At 48.3% G+C, this 19,371-nt stretch overlaps 1 protein-coding gene across 2 annotated transcripts in view; it reads right to left on the minus strand.

Annotated features, from left to right (window-relative positions):
- Positions 1 to 19,371, minus strand: part of osbpl1a (oxysterol binding protein-like 1A) — a 314,225-nt gene that overhangs the window by 89,154 nt on the left and 205,700 nt on the right. For both annotated transcript variants that reach the window (XM_078215603.1, XM_078215604.1), the window contains one exon: positions 6,077 to 6,239. In XM_078215603.1, the coding sequence (XP_078071729.1) occupies positions 6,077 to 6,239 (163 nt within the window). The remainder of the gene's footprint in view (positions 1 to 6,076; positions 6,240 to 19,371) is intronic.

A 19,371-nucleotide genomic window follows, 5' to 3' on the forward strand; every position in this document is an offset into this window, starting at 1 on the left:
TTTAGAAAAGAATGCTGTAATTGTATAGTCAGTTTTTAATCATGATTTCCCTCGTAGTACCAGGTCACTAAAGTCACGCATTTCCTGCAGAATACAAAACATTCTTGCTCATGAATTTTAAGTGAGATGGTGACGTCAGTGGAACAGAATGCCAACCTGCTTCAGCTGAGTTAGCTTTGCGACGGAGTTTCCAATGAATTCATTCAGTGGCAGGTCAAGGGGCTACTAAGCTGAGGCAGTAAGGAGGGCATTTAATAAGCATCTTAATTGAAATAAATAAAAAATAATTACGTGTCCATTAACGACTACTCCTTTCCAAATATTCAAAAATTGGCACCAGAAAACAACAGCCTTTCTTTTGTATCTCGCTATTCCGGTTAATGGGTAAATAGGTCAAGGGATCTATATTGATTTTAATCTTGCGATTGAAAATTAATCTGACAAAAGTAGATTTTAATCAGCCTGTTAGAATAATGACCACATCACGAACAGACACGTTATTCATCATGGTCCAAGCTGCCGGCTTCATCAACTCTGACCACAATGTCAATGTTCAGCATCAGATTCATTCAAACACCTTCCTACCCCAGTGGAACATTCCCCCTCTTCCCCCCCTCCCCCCATAACACCGTCCAAATACTTGGTTCAAACTGCCGAAACTAACAGCAAAACACTGCAGATGCTGAAATAAAAACAGAAAGCGCTGGGAAAATTCAGCAGGTCTGGCAGCATCTGTGGAAAGAGAGTTAATGTATCGAGAGTTAGTGTGTCAAGCCCGAATGTCTCCCCGTCACAGCTCGGAGTTTTTCCAGCATTTTCTGTTTTATTTCCGCGGAAAGAAATATTTTCTTCCTCTCCTCGCAGCGTTACCCTAACATGTTTACATCAATGCTACCTTGCAAGTGCTCTGCCTGGTTGTCTTGTGCCATGGGTTGTCAGTGCCGACTCCAAGCACCTCCAGTGCCACAGGAACAGGGTGAAAACTGCAACTGTGACCCACTTGAACAGAATACATCAACAGGAGCTGGGACTCCAGCCAAGTTTAAGTTGTCATCGTGCGTTTCAGGTATTGCAGTTTACTGGAGCAGGGCAGGAACCATGTCCACAATGCATCCCGCTCTCATGCACCTACAGAGCGCGTTAGCAGGAACTGGAAGAAAATCATTGGCAAAGACGCAAGTGAATTTTCAACACTGGGACTAAAGCAATTGTGAGCAATTTATTTACTGTGAAAATCCCCTGGTCGTCACACTCTGGCGCCTGTTCGGACACACTGAGGGAGAATTTAGCAGGGCCAATGCACCCTAACCAGCACGTCTTTCAGACTGTGGGAGGAAACTGGAGCACCCGGAAGAAACCCACGCAGATACGGGGAGAACATGCAGACTCCACACAGACAGTGACCCAAGCTGGGAATCAAACTTTAACATTCTGTGTGATTCCAAGTTCATCACACAGGAGTTCAGGAGAGTAATTGATTCTATAATCTGGATGGTCGGTGCGTTTCACCCGATCTCCTCCTTCATTCTTTATGCTGCTATTTTAGTTTAAGTGGCCATACATTATTTAGCACAAATTCCACGCCAGGGTAATGGCTGAGCGTGTATTACCACCTAAAAATGTGACGTACTTACATTAAAAAAGGTCACAGAGCAACTATTAAGGCAAGTGTAATACAGATGACCGCCCTTGAGGGGATTCAGCCTTTCCACTCATCGCCTTTCCTTCCCATTGTCCAGACAGTTTGAAATCCAGTTTGATAATTTGCCTCCATTTCCATCACAGTCTGTCAGCGTTAAGCCATCTACAATTACTGTTCCATTCATACTCTAATTTCTCACTCCCTTGGAAATCGAGGCTGGAATTGAACCCGGGTCCCTGGCACTGTGAGGCAGCAGTGCTCACCACTGTGCCACCTCTCCATTGCCCATCTGATGTTTGCTCTCAGTGGGAATAATGTCTGGCATTTCAGAGTGCTGCTTTTACCTCAACAGACAGACCATCTCCAATTTTATTTTTATTTATTAGTGTCACACAAAGGCTTATATTAACACTGCAATGAAGTTACTGTGAAAATCCCGAGTCGCCACACTCTGGCGCCTGTTCGGGTTACACTGAGGGAGAATTTAGCATGGCCAATGCACCCTAACCAGCACGTCTTTCAGACTGTGGGAGGAAATGGGAGCACCCGGAGGAAACCCACGCAGACACGGGGAGAACGTGCAGACTCCACACAGACAGTGACCCAAGCCGGGAATCGAACCCGGGTCCCTGGCGCTACAAGGCAGCAGTGCTAACCACTGTGGCACTGGGCCGCCCCTATTACACTTTAGTTGAGGGAGGCAGCAGTGCTAACCGCTGTTGCACCGTGCCACCCTGCCGATGATGCACCTCCACCGCAGGTTGCCCAGCAGCGAGGGATGCGTTCAACGGGAAATCCGGTTGACAACGGTGATCCGGTAAGATCCCACCACCAGCGAGCAGCGCATTGCCTCCCACCGCCATGAAGCACACTGCAGAGAGGGTGAAAATCCCGCCCAGTGTTCCAGCACTGGCTGACCCAGTGTCCGGGATAGCTTTACCGTTATCTCTTTGGTTTTATACGGCATATTCCTGGTTACAAAGTCGGGTTTCTGTGGTTTCAGTCGCTCCTGCAAGTGGTTCCTAGTATTCTACTTTTATGGAACTGGACAATCATTGCACTTCACCCACCTGGATGACAGCAGAAATCAAGGCCAAATCAGCAGCATCCCATCATTACCGACTGAACACCCTGCCTTTTGCCCAAATATTTCCCTCTCTGAAGGCAGGCCGAGCAAACACTCTTGGGGACATTGTCCAATCAGTAAATTCCTTTATTTTACTGAGAGTCAACACACAGAGTGACACTTAACATGTAACTCGGTCAGTACAATGCGCCTTTGTACAATCTATATCCCAGCCTCCATCGCCTCACAAAGTAATTCAAAGATATTCTGGTATTACAATGAGAGCTGTTTCCCCATGACAGAGACAGATCAACAAGCTGCTTAGAATCAGGGAATTCTGATTCTGGGGTGGCACAGTGGTTAGCACTGCTGCCTCACAGCGCCAGGGACCCGGGTTCGATTCTCGGCTTGGGTCACTGTCTGTGCAGGGTCTGCACGTTCTTCCCGTGTCTGCATGGGTTTCCTCCGGGTGCTCCGGTTTCCTCCCACAGTCTCAAAGACGTGCTGGTTAGGGTGCATTGGCCGTGCCAGATTCTCCCTCAGTGTACCCGAACAGGCGCCGGAGTGTGGCAACTAGGGGATTTTCACAGTAACTTCATTGCAGCGTCAATGTAAGCCTACTTGTGACACTAATAAATGAACTTACAATGGTAAATCCAGCCCTATCAACTCTACAAAATCCTTACTAAAATCTGGGGGTCTGTGCCAAAATTAGGAGAGCTTTATGAGGTCAGGGAGAGCATGCCTTCCCCCCTGGAAGCTCTGGATGATCCTGTATCTAGGGTCACCATTACAGATGTCAGAGCAGCTTTCTTGAAGGTGAACCCAAGGAAAGCGACTGGTCCGGATGGGGTACCCAGACAAGCACTCAGATCCTGCGCAGATCAGCTGGTGGGGGTATTCAGAGACATCTTCAACCTCTCTTTACACCAATCTGAGGTCCCTATCTGCTTCAAGAAGACGACCATCATCCCAGTACCAAAGAAAAGCCAAGCAGCGTGCCTTAACGACTATCGGCCGGTGGTTCTGACATCCATGATTATGAAGTGCTTCGAAAGGTTAGTCATGGCACGAATCAATTCCAGCCTCCCAGACTACCTGGATCCACGACAGTTTGCCTACCGCCGCAACAGGTCCACAGCAGACGCCATTTCCCTGGCCTTGCACTCAACCCTGGAACACCTAGATAACAAGGACACCTATGTCAGACTCCTATTAATTAACTACAGCTCAGCCTTCAACACTATTATTCCCACAAAACTCATCTCCAAACTCCGTGGCCTGGGCCTCGGCACCTCCCTCTGCGACTGGATCCTAGACTTCCTAACTCACAGACCACAATCAGTCAGGATAGGCAACAACCCCTCCTCCACGATCATTCTCAACACCAGTGCCCCACAAGGCTGTGTTCTCAGCCCCCTACTATACTCCTTATACACCTATGACTGTGCGGCAAAATTTCCCTCCAATTCGATTTTCAAGTTTGCTGACGACACCACCGTAGTGGGTCGGATCTCAAACAATGACGAGACAGAGAACAGGAATGAGCTAGAGAATCTGGTGAACTGGTGCGGCAACAATAATCTCTCCCTCAATGTCAACAAAATGAAGGAGATTGTCATCGACTTCAGGAAGCGTAAAGGAGAACATGCCCCTGTCTACATCAATGGGGATGAAGGAGAAAGGATCGAGAGCTTCAGGTTTTTAGGTGTCCAGATCACCAACAACCTGACCTGGTCCCCCCATGCCGACACTATAGTTAAGAAAGCCCACCAACACCTCTACTTTCTCAGAAGACTAAGGAAATTTGACATGTCAGCTACAACTCTCACCAACTTTTACAGATGCACCATAGAAAGCATTCTTTCTGGTTGTAAGACAGCTTGGTATGGCTCCTGCTCTGCCCAAGACCGCATGGAACTACAAAAGGTCGTGAATGTAGCCCAATCCACCATGCAAACCAGCCTCCCATCCATGGACTCTGTCTATACTTCCTGCTGCCTCGGCAAAGCAGCCAGCATAATTAAGGACCCCACACACCACAGACATTCTCTCTTCCACCTTCTTCCTTGGGGAAAAAGCGACAAAAATCTGAGGCCACGTACCAACCAACTCAAGAACAGCTTCTTCCCTGCTGCTGTCAGACTTTTGAATGGACTTACCTTGCATTAAGTTGATCTTTCTCTACACCCTAGCTATGACTGTAACACTACATTCTGCACTCTCTCGTTTCCTTCTCTATGAACGGTATGCTTTGTCTGTATAGCATGCGCAAGAAACAATACTTTTCACTGTATGTTAATACATGTGACAATAATAAATCAAATCAAATCAACAGCCTGGCATAGTAACACTCATGCAACCTCACAGACAATGCCCCTGACACCACGAGAGGTGGTGGCACAGTGGTATACAGTCAGAAGGAAGTTGCCCTGGGAGTGCTCGGGGCGGTGGGGGAGTTGGGGGGGGGTGGGGTGCAGTCCTCATGAGGTAGCAAAATACTGCAGATATTGGAAATCTGAAATAAAAGCAGAAAATGCTGGAAAATGCAGCAGGTCTGGCAGCCACTATGGAGAGAAAAACAGAGTTAGTGTTTTGAGTTTGAGCGACCCTTCTACAGAAAAGTAATGAATTATATATTAGGAGAGGAGGTGGGGCAGAATGGAAGGACTCGGTGGGGGGAGGGGGGTGCGGTTAGCAAAGGAGAGATTGCCAGAGTTGTAATGGACATGAGACAAAGGGGAATGTTAATGGTGCCGTTAAGGAACGAAGAGTGCTCATCGCGGCAAAATGTGCTAATGGGAGCAACTGAACAACAAGGGACAGGTGGCCAAGTGAGGGAGGGGTGAGGAGGAGCAGGTGGGGAAGGGTGGGGTTGCATTGGAACAGGCCAAGGAGGTGCAAAACAACAACAAACTACAAAAAGGGGGAGCCAAGATGGAGGGGCACAGTCACTGTCTGAAGTTGTTGAACTCAATGTTAAGTCCAGAAGGCTGGAAGGTGCCTAACTGGAAGATGAGTTGTTGTTCCTCCAGTTTGTGTTGGGCTTCGTGTGAGCACGAGAGGCAGGATGCTTCAGAACAGTTCAGCTAGAGAGCAGGAAGTTACAAACATCAACACTCAGAGTGCACCATCCGCCTTTCCCTCTCCAGGACTGGTGCCGCATTCTCACCCGACAGGGCCGGATACTCTCCTTTCTAATTGGCTGATGCATCACTTTTCGTTGCTTGTTAACAAAATACTCGAGAAACACTTCTGTGCTCAGCCCTTGTTTGGGTAATCTCCCACTCCCAAAGTCAACCTGAAGCTTACAACTTGTAGAACTCGGAATTCCATTTCTGACCTCAGCGAATCCTTTACCCACTGACCTGATACAGCGTCGTAGAATTCATCATCACTCAGTACGCTCTGCGGTGGAGACCCTTTGACTAAAGACTGTTCGAGTTCATGATGTTCACAGGCCAGAGTCTGCAGAGCTTCTGAAAGAATCTTGTTCTTCTCCTGTTCCTGCTCTAATCGCAGATTACGCACCTGGGGAGGGAAGAGAGAAAGAAAGTCAGAGTGATGGTGAGAGTGGCGGGGGGAGAGAGGGAGTGGGGGGAGAGAGGGAGTGGGGGGAGAGAGGGAGTGGGGGGAGAGAGGGAGCGCGTGAGGGGGGAACAGAGAGAAAGAACAAGGAGAACAGGAACAAGAGCAACAGGGAGAAAGAAAGAGGTGGCAGAAGGTTTGACAACCAGGGATACAGATTTTATGTAATTGGCAGTGGAAGCAGTGATGACATAGGGAGAATCTTTTAACAGTAAGTTACAATGATTTGGAAGGCGCTGCCTGAAAGGGTGGTGGAAGCAGATTCAATCGGCATTTTCAAAGGGAACATAGAAACTAGAAGCAGGAGGAGGCCATTCAGCCCTTCGAGCCTGCTCCACCATTCATCTTGATCATGGCTGATCATCGAATTCAATATCCTGATCCCTCTTCCTCCCATATCCCTCAATCCCTTTAGCCCCAAGAGCTATATCTAATTTCTTCTTGAAATCAGACAACGTTTTGGCCTCAATTACATTCTGTGGGAGTGAATTCCACACATTCACCACCCTCTGGGTGAAGAAATTTCTCCTCACCTCAGTTCTAAAAGATTTACCCTTCATCCTCAAACTATGATTATGAGGGGCATGGACAGAGTGGATAGTCAGAAGCTTTTTCCCAGGGTGCAAGAGTCAATTACTAGGGGGCACAGGTTTAAGGTGCGAGGGACAGTACGAGGCAGATTTTTTACACAGAGGGTGGTGGGTGCCTGGAACTCGTTGCCGGGGGAGGTAGTGGAAGCAGGTACGATAGTGACTTTTAAGGGACGTCTTGACAAATACATGAATAGGGTGGGAATGGAGGGAAATGGTCCCCGGAAGGGTCGGGGGTTTTAGTTAAGTCAGGTAGCATGGTCTGTGCAGGCTTGGAGGGCCGAAGGGCCTGTTCCTGAGCTGTAATTTTCTTTGTTCTTTGTTTATGACCCCTAGTTCTGGACTCCCCCACCATTGGGAACATTCTTTCTGAATCTACCCTGTCTAATTTTGTTAGAATTTTAAAAGTTTCTATGAGATCCCCTTTCACTCTTCTAAACTCCAGAGAACATAATCCTAACTGACTTAGACTGATTTAGGAAACTAGATAAATTCTTGAAAAAGAAAATAATGACAGGACTCTGGGAAGTAGGACTAATTAAATAGCTTGAGGAAAGTGTCGACACAAAAACCATCAGCTGAATGGACTCATGCCATGGTTCAAAGGGATGAGTGGCAACAAAGATTGAAACTTGAGACAGGAGGAGTGAGAGGGATGAAAAGAATTGAGGGTAATTTAACTTTATATATCAGAGTCAAATCAAAACAGAAGAAATCCAAGAGTTGGGGGCGATGAATATAAAACTAAATTGTATTGCTGTCTTCACAGGCTTAACACTTGCAACCTTCCAAAGCTTCATGGTTCAATTCTCACCACAGAGACTCTAGTGCAGGCTGACACTCCACAACAGTGCCAAGGGTGTGCTGCGCTGCCAGAGGTGCCATTTTTCAGATGACACATCAACCCCCAGCTTTTGGATAGGTGTGGAGGTCACAGGGTAGTTGTCATGGGTGACTTTAACTTCCCAAATATTGATTGGAACCTTTATAGGTCGAATAGTTCGGATGGGGCAGTTTTTGTACAGTGAGTGCAGGAGGGTTTCCTGACACAATATGTGGATAGGCCGACAAGAGGTGGGGCCACATTGGATTTGGTACTGGGAAATGGACCGGGCCAAGTGTTAGATTTGGTTGTGGGAGAGCACTTTGGAGATAGTGACCACAATTCGGTGTCTTTCATTATTGCAATGGAGAGGGATAGGGCCGTACGGCAGGACAAGGTTTACAATTGGGGGAGGGGTAATTATGATGCGATTAGGCAAGAATTAGGGGGCATAAGATGAGAACAGAAACTGTCAGGGAAAGGCACAAATGAAAAGTGGAGCTTGTTCAAGGAACAAATACTGGGTGTCCTTGATAGGTATGTCCCTGTCAGGCAGGGAGGAAATGGCTGAGTGAGGGAACCATGGTTCACAAAAGAGGTTGAATGTCTTGTCAAGAGGAAGAAGGAAGCATATGTAAGGATGTGAAAACAAGGTTCAGTTGGGTCCATTGAGGGTTACAAGTTAGCAAGGAATGAGCTGAAAAAAGGGCTTAGGAGAGCTAGGAGGGGGCATGAGAAGTCCTTGGCGGGTCGGATCAACGAAAACCCCAAGGCTTTTTACTCTTATGTGAGAAATAAAAGAATGATCAGGGTGAGGTTAGGGCCGGTCATGGACAGTCGTGGGAACTTGTGCATGGAGTCAGAAGAGATAGGAGAGGCGATGAATTAATACTTTTCTTCAGTGTTCACCAAGGAGAGGGGCCATGTTTTTGAGGATGAGAGTGTGATACAGGCTGATAGGCTGGAGGGGGTAGATGTTCTGAGGGAAGATTAGTAATTTTGAAAAACCTGAAGGTCGATAAGTCCCCTGGGCCAGATGAGATATATCCTAGGATTCTTTGGGAGGCAAGGGGTGAGATTGCAGAGCTTTTGGCTTTGATCTTTGGGTCCTCACTGTTCACGGGGAAAGTGCCAGAGGACTGGAGAGTGGCGAATGTTGTTCCTCTGTTCAAGAAAGGAAATAGGAATGACCCTGGTAATTATAGGCCGGTTAGTCTTACTTCGGTGGTCAGTAAGTTAATGGAAAAGGTCCTGAGGGATAGGATTTACGACCATTTAGAAAGATGCAGCTTAATCCGGGATAGTCAACACGGATTCGTGAAGGGTAAGTCTTGCCTCACAAATTTGATTGAATTCTTTGAGGAGGTAACTAAGTGTGTAGATGAAGGTAGAGCAGTTGATGTCATATACATGGATTTTAGTAAGGCGTTTGATAAGGTCCCCCATGGTCGGCTCATGAAGAAAGTAAGGAGGTGTGGGATAGAGGGAAATTTGGCCGATTGGATAAGTAACTGGCTATCTCATAGAAGACAGAGGGTGGTGGTGGATGGAAAATTTTCAGACTGGAGACCAGTTACCAGCGGTGTACCACAGGGATCAATGCTGGGTCCTCTGCTATTTGTGATTTTTATAAATGACTTGGAGGAGGGGCTGAAGGGTGGATCAGGAAATTTGCTGATGACACCAAGATTGGTGGAGTAGTGGATGAGGTGGAGGGCTGTTGTAGGCTGCAAAGAGACATTGATAGGATGCAGAGCTGGGCCGAAAAATGGCAGATGGAGTTTAACCCTGATAAGTGCGAGGTGATTCATTTTGGTAGGAGTAATTTGAATGCGGATTACAGGGTCAAAGGTAGGGTTCTGAGGAATGTGGAGAAACAGAGAGATCTTGGGGTTCATATCCACAGATCTCTGAAGGTTGCCACTCAAGTGAATAGAGCTGTGAAGAAGGCCTATAGTGTGTTAGCTTTTATTAACAGGGGGTTTGAGTTTAAGAGCTGTGGGGTTCTGCTGCAACTGTACAGGACCTTGGTGAGACCACATTTGGAATATTGTGTGCAGTTCTGGTCACCTCACTATAAGAAGGATGTGGAAGCACTGGAAAGAGTGCAAAGGAGATTTACCAGGATGCTGCCTGGTTTGGAGGGTAGGTCTTATGAGGAAAGGTTGAGGGAGCTAGGGCTTTTCTCTTTTGAGCGGAGGAGGTTGAGAGGCAACTCAATAGAGATTTATAAGATGATGAGGGGGATTGATAGAGTGGACATTCAGAGACTATTTCCTCGGGTGGATGTAGCTGTTACTAGGGGGCATAACTATAAGGTTCATGGTAGGAGATATAGGAGGGATGTCCGAGGTAGGTTCTTTACTCAGAAAGTGGTTGGGGTGTGGAATGGACTGCCTGCTGTGATAGTGGAGTCGGACACTTTAGGAACTTTCAAGTGGTTATTGGATAGGCACATGGAGCACACCAGGATGATAGGGAGTGGGATAGCTTGATATTGGTTTCGGACAAAGCTCGGCACAACATCGTGGGCCAAAGGGCTTGTACTGTGCTGTACTGTTCTATATTCAATATTCTTTTCCCTCTCAGATCTGATGACACAAGGAGGAAGGTTAAGGGTGAGGATTGAAGAATTATGATATAGTCGCCATCACAGAGTGAAGGAGGGGCAGGATTGGCAGCTCAACATTCTGGGATATAGAATCTTCAGGTGAGACAGGGGAGGGAGTAAAAGAGGAGGAGGTATTGCATTATGAGTTAAGGAGTCAGTTACTGCAGGAAGGAGATGATATCTTGGAGGGGGCATCAAATGAAGTTTGTGAGGAGAGGTTAAGAATAAAAAAGGGGCAGCCTTTTTCAGATCTCTGGCAGCGGAAGGGCATGTTAGTAGGGTGGTGAAAAAGGCATATGGGACACTTGCCTTTACCAATCGAGGCATAGATTACAAATGTCATGCTGGATTGTATAGAACTTTGGTGAGGCCACAGCTGGAGTACTGTGTGCAATTCTGGCCGCCACATTATTAGAAGGACGTGAGTACTGGAGGGGGTGCAGAGGAGATTCACCAGGACGCTGACAAAGTTATGAAGAGACGTTGGATAGGCTTGGGTTGTTTTCATTGGAGCAGAGAAGACTGAGGGGGAGACCTGATCGATGTGTACAAGATTATGAGGGACATGGATAGGGTGGATAGGGAGCAGTTGTTCCCCTTAGTTTAAGGGTCAGTTACAAAGGGCCTACTCCTGCTCCTAGTTCTTATGTTCTTATAACATGACCACCTTGTCACTACCATTCCGGATCATATACACTTCAACCACCCCTCACTCTCCAAAACTCCCATGGAAACGAGCCTTTGTCAAACCTTTCCTCACAGGACAACCCACTGCTTCCAGGTGTCAATCTAGTAAATGGAGCGAGGTTACAGATCAGTCACAATCTCACCGAATGGTGGAACAAGCTGAAAGAGGATAAATAGCCTCCTCCTTTCCCCGATATTCCTACCGGAACTACAAGTTCCAGAGCAGCAGCGAGTGTTACTGAGGAATCCGGGGTGCAGTGTGAAATTCCCACCACATGATGGCACAGTAAGAAGCGACAACACAAAAAACAACTGGGAAAGTCCTTCGGTTGAAACCAGAAATACTGCTGAAGCTGGAAATCTGAAATATAATCAGAAAATGCTGGAAACACTCAACTGCATCTGTGAAGAGAGCAGCGGAGTTAATGTCTCCGATATCTCGATAGTTCACTGCTAGCTGACGGAGACGTCATCACACAGAGTGGATTCTACATCCTTCCATTGACAACACGATTCTTAGCCTTTGTAAAGGCCATTCTGCACAACTCGTGGTGTTCTCTATGGAAGCACGGGGAGTTTCTACTTACTGTTAGGTGGATTGGCCAGGCTAAATTGCCCCTTAGTGTCCCAAGATGTACAGGCTAAATATGTGGAGTTACAGGGATAGGGCCAGGGTAAGATGCTCTGTCAGAGTTGGTGCAGACTCGATGGGCCGAATGGCCTCTTCTGCTCTGTAGGAATTATATCCAAAAATCTGGATGGTACATACTTCTCCATAGCTTCTATCAAGATATTTTACCATTTATTCAATTTTTCTTGCACTGACGATCCACCTAACCTGCACATCTTTGGACACTAAGGGGTAATTTATCATGGCCAATCCACCTAACCTGCACATCTTTGGGACACTAAGGGGCAATTTAGCATGGCCAATCCACCTAACCTGCATATCTTTGGATTCTGGGAGAAAACCGGAGCACCCAGAGGAAACCCATGCAGACATGGAGAGAATGTGCAAACTCCACACAGACAGTGACCCAAGCTGGGAATTGAACCCGGGTCCCTGGCGCTGTGAGGCAGCAGTGCCAACCACTGTGCCACCATGCCATTGTTTCTGTGTTATTAAGAGACTAGAACCAGGGCACACTTTTAAAAATAAGGAGTCTCCTATTTAAGACGGAGATGAGAAGAATATTTTTCTGAGGGTCATTAGTCTGCCAAGGCCGGGTAATTGTTTATGCATAAGGCTGAGTTAGACACATTTTTGATTGACGAGGGGCTCAAAGCTGATTGGACGAGGCAGGAAAGTGGAGTTGAGGCCACAATCAGGCAGCCATGATCTTATCAATTGTAGAGTGGGTTCGAGGGACAAAATGGCAGACTCCTCCTAACTTCTATGTTCATATTTAACTCACTCCCTGACGGGGTGGTAGAGACACAAACTCTCAGTTAAGAAATACTTGGATTTGTGTTTGATTTGCAGGAACCTACAGGTGTACTGACTAAGAGCTGGAAAATGGGATTAGACTGGATGGCTACTTGTTGGCTAAACCACTTCCATCTTTAAGGACAAAGGCAGCAGACACATGGGAACACCAGCACCTGAAAGTTCCCCTCCAAGCCACTCAGTGACCTGACTTGGAAATATATCAGCAGTTCCTTCGCAGTCGCTGGTTCAAATTCCTTGAATTCCCTCCCAACGGCATTGTGGGTCAACCCACAGCCTGTAGACTGCAGTGATTCAAGAAGGCAGCTCACCACCACCTTCTCAAGGGCAACTAGGGATGGGCAATAAATGCTGGCCAGCCAGCGACACCCATGTCCCACAATTTAAAAAAATATGCACACAACAGGCTGAATGGCCTCCTGTGCTGTAAATGTATTCAATTCTGATTGGCCTTTGTGTAACATTCAGAATGATTCCAGTTACACTTGTAAATTGACTAAAAAATGGAAAATAGAATGGCTCCAAAACAAAGCCATTCCAAGTCCCGATACAGAATCTTAATTCTTAAATAGGGAGGTTGTGAAATTGTTTGATGAAGTGAGATTTACGATTAGCCCCAGAAGCATTACTGTTAATTAAAAAAAAACATATTATCCATGAATGTTCTTAGGGCGGCACAGTGGTTAGCACTACTGCCTCTCAGCGCCAGGGACCCGGGTTCAATTCAGGCCTCGGGTCACTGTCTGTGCGGAGTCTGCACATTCTCCCCATGTCTCTACATGGGTTTCCTCCCACAGTCCAAAGATGTGCAGGTTAGGTAGATTAGCCATGGGAAATGTGTGGGGTTACAGGGATAGGGTGGGGGAGAGGGCCTTGGTAAGATGCCTGGGCAGCATGGTGGCACAGTGGTTAGCACTGCTGCCTCACAGCACCAGGGTCCTAGGCTCAAATCCGGCCTCGGATGACTGTCTGTGTGTAGTTTGCGCTTTCTCCCTGTGTCTGCGTGGGTTTCCTCCAGGTGCTCCGGTTTTCTCCCACTGTCCAAAGATGTGCGGGTTAGGTGGATTGGCCATGCTAAATTGACCCTAGTGCCAGGGAGATTCGCAGGGTAAATGTGCGGGGTAATGGGGATAGGGCCTGGGTGGGATTGTGGTCGGTGCAGACTGGATGGGCCGAATGGCCTCCTTCTGCAAGACTGGATTCTATGATTCCAGGAACCACACCCACCCACTCAGTGAAGGAGCGGAGGGAATTTGAAAGCCCAGAGGAAATTCTGCTCAGAAATATTTGGTGTTGAAGACAGAATGGATTTTTGTCATTTGGATTTTAAAAAATCAACTTTTAACAAAAAGCTGTTTGTGATGCTGGAGAACGGGACAGAGACGGAAACAGAGAAGGTGCACTGACGGCAGGGTATGTTTTGAATATCAGAAAATATCTCAAACCAGAAGTGTAGTTGGAGAAACATCCACAGTGCGCTAAAGGAGGTGACCCCAGCCAGAACACACAGCCCAACATGTTTACCACCTGCTGCCACAGAAATTAACCCAAAAACATTAACCATTTGCATTCACATCAAGGTCAAAATTGTTGCTCGACGATGCTTTGAGCACTCAGCTTATTTTGGACTGAAACAGCTGTGCTCACTCACATCGCTGCCTCATTCAGAGCTGTGCTCACTCACACTGCTGCCTCATTCAGAGCTGTGCTCACTCACACTGCTGCCTCATTCAGAGCTGTGCTCACTCACACTGCTGCCTCATTCAGAGCTGTGCTCACTCACACTGCTGCCTCATTCAGAGCTGTGCTCACTCACATCGCTGCCTCATTCAGAGCTGTGCTCACTCACACTGCTGCCTCATTCACATCGCTGCCTCATTCAGAGCTGTGTTCACTCACACTGCTGCCTCATTCAGAGCTGTGCTCACTCACACTGCTGCCTCATTCAGAGCTGTGCTCACTTACACTGCTGCCTCATTCAGAGGCACTCACGCAAGTAGTAAATAGCCTCGCATTCAGGTGCAGTGAGCCAGGCACAATCCAAAGTAAATAATTTAAATAAAGCTACTTTAGTTGCATTGCAAGCTGCACCACCTGAACCCTTCAATAACTTATTTATTATTGTCACATTAACACTGCAATGAAGTCAGTGAAAATCCCCTCGTCACCACACTCCGGCGCCTGTTCGGGTACACGGAGGGAGTATTTAGCATGGAAAACGCACCTAACCCGCACGTCTTTCAGACTGTGGGAGGAAAGCAGAGCACCCGGAGGAAACCCACGCAGACACGGGGAGAACGTGCAGACTCTACACAGACAGTGACCCAAGCCGGGAATCGAACCCGGGTCCCTGGCGCTGTGAGGCAGCAGTGCTAACCACTGTGCCACCGTGCCGCCCCGGGTCCCTGGCGCTGTGAGGCAGCAGTGCTAACCACTGTGTCACCGTGCCGCCCCGGGTCCCTGGCGCTGTGAGGCAGCAGTGCTAACCACTGTGCCGCCCTTGATCTCATGTATGTTAAGCAGGTTGTCAGACGACTCCTGCAGAAAAGCCTGTTGGTTCTCACAGTCCCTCCCTGCTCTCTCACCTGTGCATCGTGTCAGTAACAGGACAGGAGGCAGTGAAGCTGCCAAAACAGAAGCATTGCCAGCAACGATCGGGCTGCGAGAGAGGAAATGGGGAATCGAGGACAATCCTCCCGGCCTGGACAGTGAAGGGAAGATGTTGCCGGGAGATGGAAGGCAGAGGAAGTAATTTCAAACTTTATCAGGGCCATTTCAGTGCCCAGAAACCTTTTAAAGTCAATCACTGTCCCACAACCGTAACAAATCAACCACTAAGGAATGGAACCGTATGAACCACCCGGCATCGATCGAGGCAAAACCTGCAAAGTTCTTCTCACTGAAATCTGGGGCTTTGTGCTAAGGTTGGGAGCTCTGTCCCTCAGACTGGCCAGAGTCACACTGACAGAATCATACCCTCCAGATAACACCCCAGACATCACCATCTCCATTCCTGGGTATGTAAGGTGCGATTTTCACTAAAACAGGCCCAACTTGGGCTGGAAAATGGGAGGTTTCCCCACTTGTTTTTAGGGCAAGTTTAGTTAAATGAATTTCCTGCACTCTGTGCAACACAGGGGTTGTCGGGGATTTAGGCTGGCGGAGGGCAGGGCCTTATCCTGCCCGAGAAGCCAGCACTGGACTGCTGAGGGGGCAACTGGGCATGTGCTGATCTCCCAGTGTACTGCACCTCCCCCCCTGGGTCGCCGGTCTCCTGATAGCCAGCCCCACCTCGGAGTACCAACCACACCCTCAACCAGCCCCCACCCCCGATGCAGAGTCCCCCCTCCCCGCACCTCCTACCTCCCGCTACCCTCAGTCTAGCTCCATCCCATCTGGCCCTGCTCTCGTGAGGCTCCACCACTTGGCACTGCCCAGTGCCTGCTGAGCATTACCAATGTGCCCAGTGGGCAGTGCCAAGGTGCCAGGCTGGCAATGCCCAAGGGGCACACCCCCTGCCCCCAGGAGGCAATGGCCTCCAGTCTCACCAGTGAGACTCTTACACCTGTTCCCCATTGGTGAGGACTGTACGTGACTCCTGCCGGTGGAATGCTCACCGGCGGGTTCAGAAACATTAGCGAGCCTGGATGATTGCGACCTGGACTTGCTAAAGTGATGCAATCACTATTTGCATATTGTAATCAGCCTCACGCTGGTCCCTGATGCGAGGCTGATTACGATGAAAAAAATGGCCCGGGAAGATCGAGACAGACCGGTGGCGATTCCGGTTTGTGGCCACCCGCTGACATTCCCTGGCTTGCCTCGCTACTTGAGCAGCGCTGGGAAAATCACACCGTCCTGCTTCAGTGTCAGGACAGATCCAGCAGAGGTGGAGGCACGGTCGTTTATAATTGGGAGGGAGATGCCCTGGGAACCCTCAACATCGATTCTGGATCCCATGAAGTCTCATGGCAGCAGGTTAAACATGGGCAAGGAAACCTCTTACTGGTTACCACGTACCGTCCTCCTTCGGCTGATGAATCAGGATTCCTCCATGTTGAACAACACTTGGAGGAAGCACCGAGGGTGACTAGGGCACAGAATGTTCTCTGGGTGGGGGTGTTTCAATGTCCACCACCAAGAGTTACTCGGTGGCAGCATCACAGACCGAGCTGGTCGGGTCCTAAAGGGCATCGCTGCTAGACTGGGTCTGCGGGAAGTGGTGAGGGAACCAACAAGAGGGAAAACACTTGAACTCATCCTCACCAACCTGCCTCCTTCAGATGCATCTGTCCATGGCAGTACCGATAAGAGTGACCACCTTGTGGAGATGAAGTCCCGCCTTCACATTGAGAATAACCTCCATTGTGTTGTGTGGCACTATCACCGTGTGAAATGGGACAGACTTCGAACAGATCCAGCAACTCAAGACTGGCATCCATGAGGCGCTGTGGGCCATTGACAGCAGCGGAACTGTACTCAAGCACAATCTGAAACCTCATGACCCGACATATCCCCCACTCAACCATTACCATCAAACCAGTGGATCAACCCTGGGTCAATGGAGAGTGCAGGAGGGCATGTCAGGAGCAGCACCAGGCAGACCTAAAAATGAGGTGTCAATCTGGTAAAGCTACCAACCAGGACTACTTGCATAAACAGCAAGTAATAGACAGAGCTAAGCGATCCCACAATCAACGGATCAAATCTAAGCTCTGCAGTCCTTCCACATTCAGCTGTGAATGGTGGTGGACAATTAAACAACTCACTGGAGGAGGAGGCTCCACAAATATCCCCATCCTCAATGATGGAGGAGTCCAGCACATCAGTGCAAAAGATAAGGCTGAAGTATTCGCAGCAATCTTCAGTCAGAAGTGTCGAGTGGATGATCCATCTCGGCCTCCTCCAGTGGTCCCCAGCATCTCAGATGCCAGTCTCCAGCCAAGTTGATTCACTCCGTGTGATATCAAGAAACAGTTGGAGGCACTGGATACTGCAAAGACAATGGACCCTGATAACATCCCATCAATAGCACTGAAGACTTGTGCTCCAGAACTTGCTGTTCCCTAACCAAGCTCTTCCAGTACAGTTACAACACTGGCATCTACCCAACAATGTGGAAAATTGCCCAGGTATGTCCTGTACACAAAAAGCAGGACAAATCCAACCCGGCCAATTACCACCCAATCAGTCTACTCTCGATCATCAGTGAAGTGATGGAAGGGGTCATCAACAGCGCTATCAAGCAGCACCTGCTCAGCAATAACCTGCTCAGTGACGCCCAGTTTGGGTTTCGCCAGAGTCACTCAGCTCCTGACCTCATTACAGCCTTGGTTCAAACATGGACAAAAGAGCTGAATTTCAGAGGTGAGGTGAGAGTGACTGCCCTTGACATCAAGGCTGCATTCGACCGAGTGTGGCATCAAGGAGCCCCAGCGAAACTGGAATCAATGGGTATCAGGGGGCAAACTCTCTGCTTTTTGAATTATATCTAATGCAAAGGAAGATGGTTGTGGTTGTAGAGAGTCAGTCATCTCAGCTCCAGAACATCTCTGCAGGAGTCCCTCAGGGGAGTGTCCTAGGCCCAACAATCTTCAGCTGCTTCATCAATGACCTTCCTTCTGTCATAAGGTCAGAAGTGGGGATGTTCGCTGATGATGGCACAATGTTCAGCACCATTCGCGACTCCTCAGATACTGAAGCAGCCCATGTTCAAATGCAACAAGATCCGGACAATATCCAGGCTTGGGCTGACAAGTAACATTCGCGCCGCACAAATGCCAGGCAATGATCATCTCCAACAAGAGAGAATCTAACCATCGCCCCTTGACATTCAATGCCATCGCTGAATTCCCCACTGTCAACATCCTGGGGGTTACCATTGACCAGAAACTGAACTGGACCCAGCCATATAAATACTGTGGCTACAAGAGCAAGTCAGAGGCTGAGAATACTGTGGTGAGTAATTTACCTCCTGACTCCCCAAAGCCTGTCCACCATCTACAAGGCACAAGTCAGGAGTGTGATGGAATAATCTCCACTTGCCTGGATGGGTGCAGCTCCAACAACACTCAAGAAGCTCAACACCATCCAGGACAAAGCAGCCGGCTTGATTGGCACCACATTTACAAACATTCAATCCCTCCATCACTGATGCACAGTGGCAGCCGTGTGTACCACCTACAAGATGCACTGCAGCAACTCACCAAGGCTCCTTACGCAGCACCTTCCAAACCCAAAACCTTTACCATCTAGAAGGACAAGGGCAGCAAATACCTAGGAACACCACCATCTGGAGGTTCCCCTCCAACCCACTCACCATCCTGACTTGGAAATATATCGGCCATTCCTTCACTGTCGCTGGGTCAAAATCCTGGAACTCCCTCCCTAACAGCACTGTGGGTGTACCTACACCACATAGACTGCAGCAGTTCAAGGCAGCGGCTCACCACCACCTTCTCAAGGGCAATCAGGGATGGGTAATAAATGCTGGGCCCAGTCAGTGACACCCACATCCCGTAAATGAATTAAAAAATGATAAACTCATGAGTCCTGGAAAAGAGCTCACAGGTGCTTGAAAAATAAAGATATGATTCAAAATGTTTACACACTTATTTTCCCTGAAGGTTTGAAAGGTACACACGTGAGAAACACGTGAGAAACACGTGAAGCACAGGAACTTTGTACAGACACGAAGATCTCAGGGAGAGGGGGATAGGGGTGGAGTTTGATTTGAACAGAGAAACAAACCAGGTTGAGCCAATTTGTTTTTCTACACAGCTCAGAAAGAGGCCATTCAGCCCAGCCAGCACAATGCTGGTACTTATGCTCCATATGAGCCTCCTCTGACCTTCACTGAACACCACTGACATATCCTTCCTCCCTTACTCCCTCAAACATCTGTCTAACCTTCCCTT

Source organism: Mustelus asterias, chromosome 7, assembly GCF_964213995.1.
Source record: "Mustelus asterias chromosome 7, sMusAst1.hap1.1, whole genome shotgun sequence".
Taxonomy (NCBI): domain Eukaryota; kingdom Metazoa; phylum Chordata; class Chondrichthyes; order Carcharhiniformes; family Triakidae; genus Mustelus; species Mustelus asterias.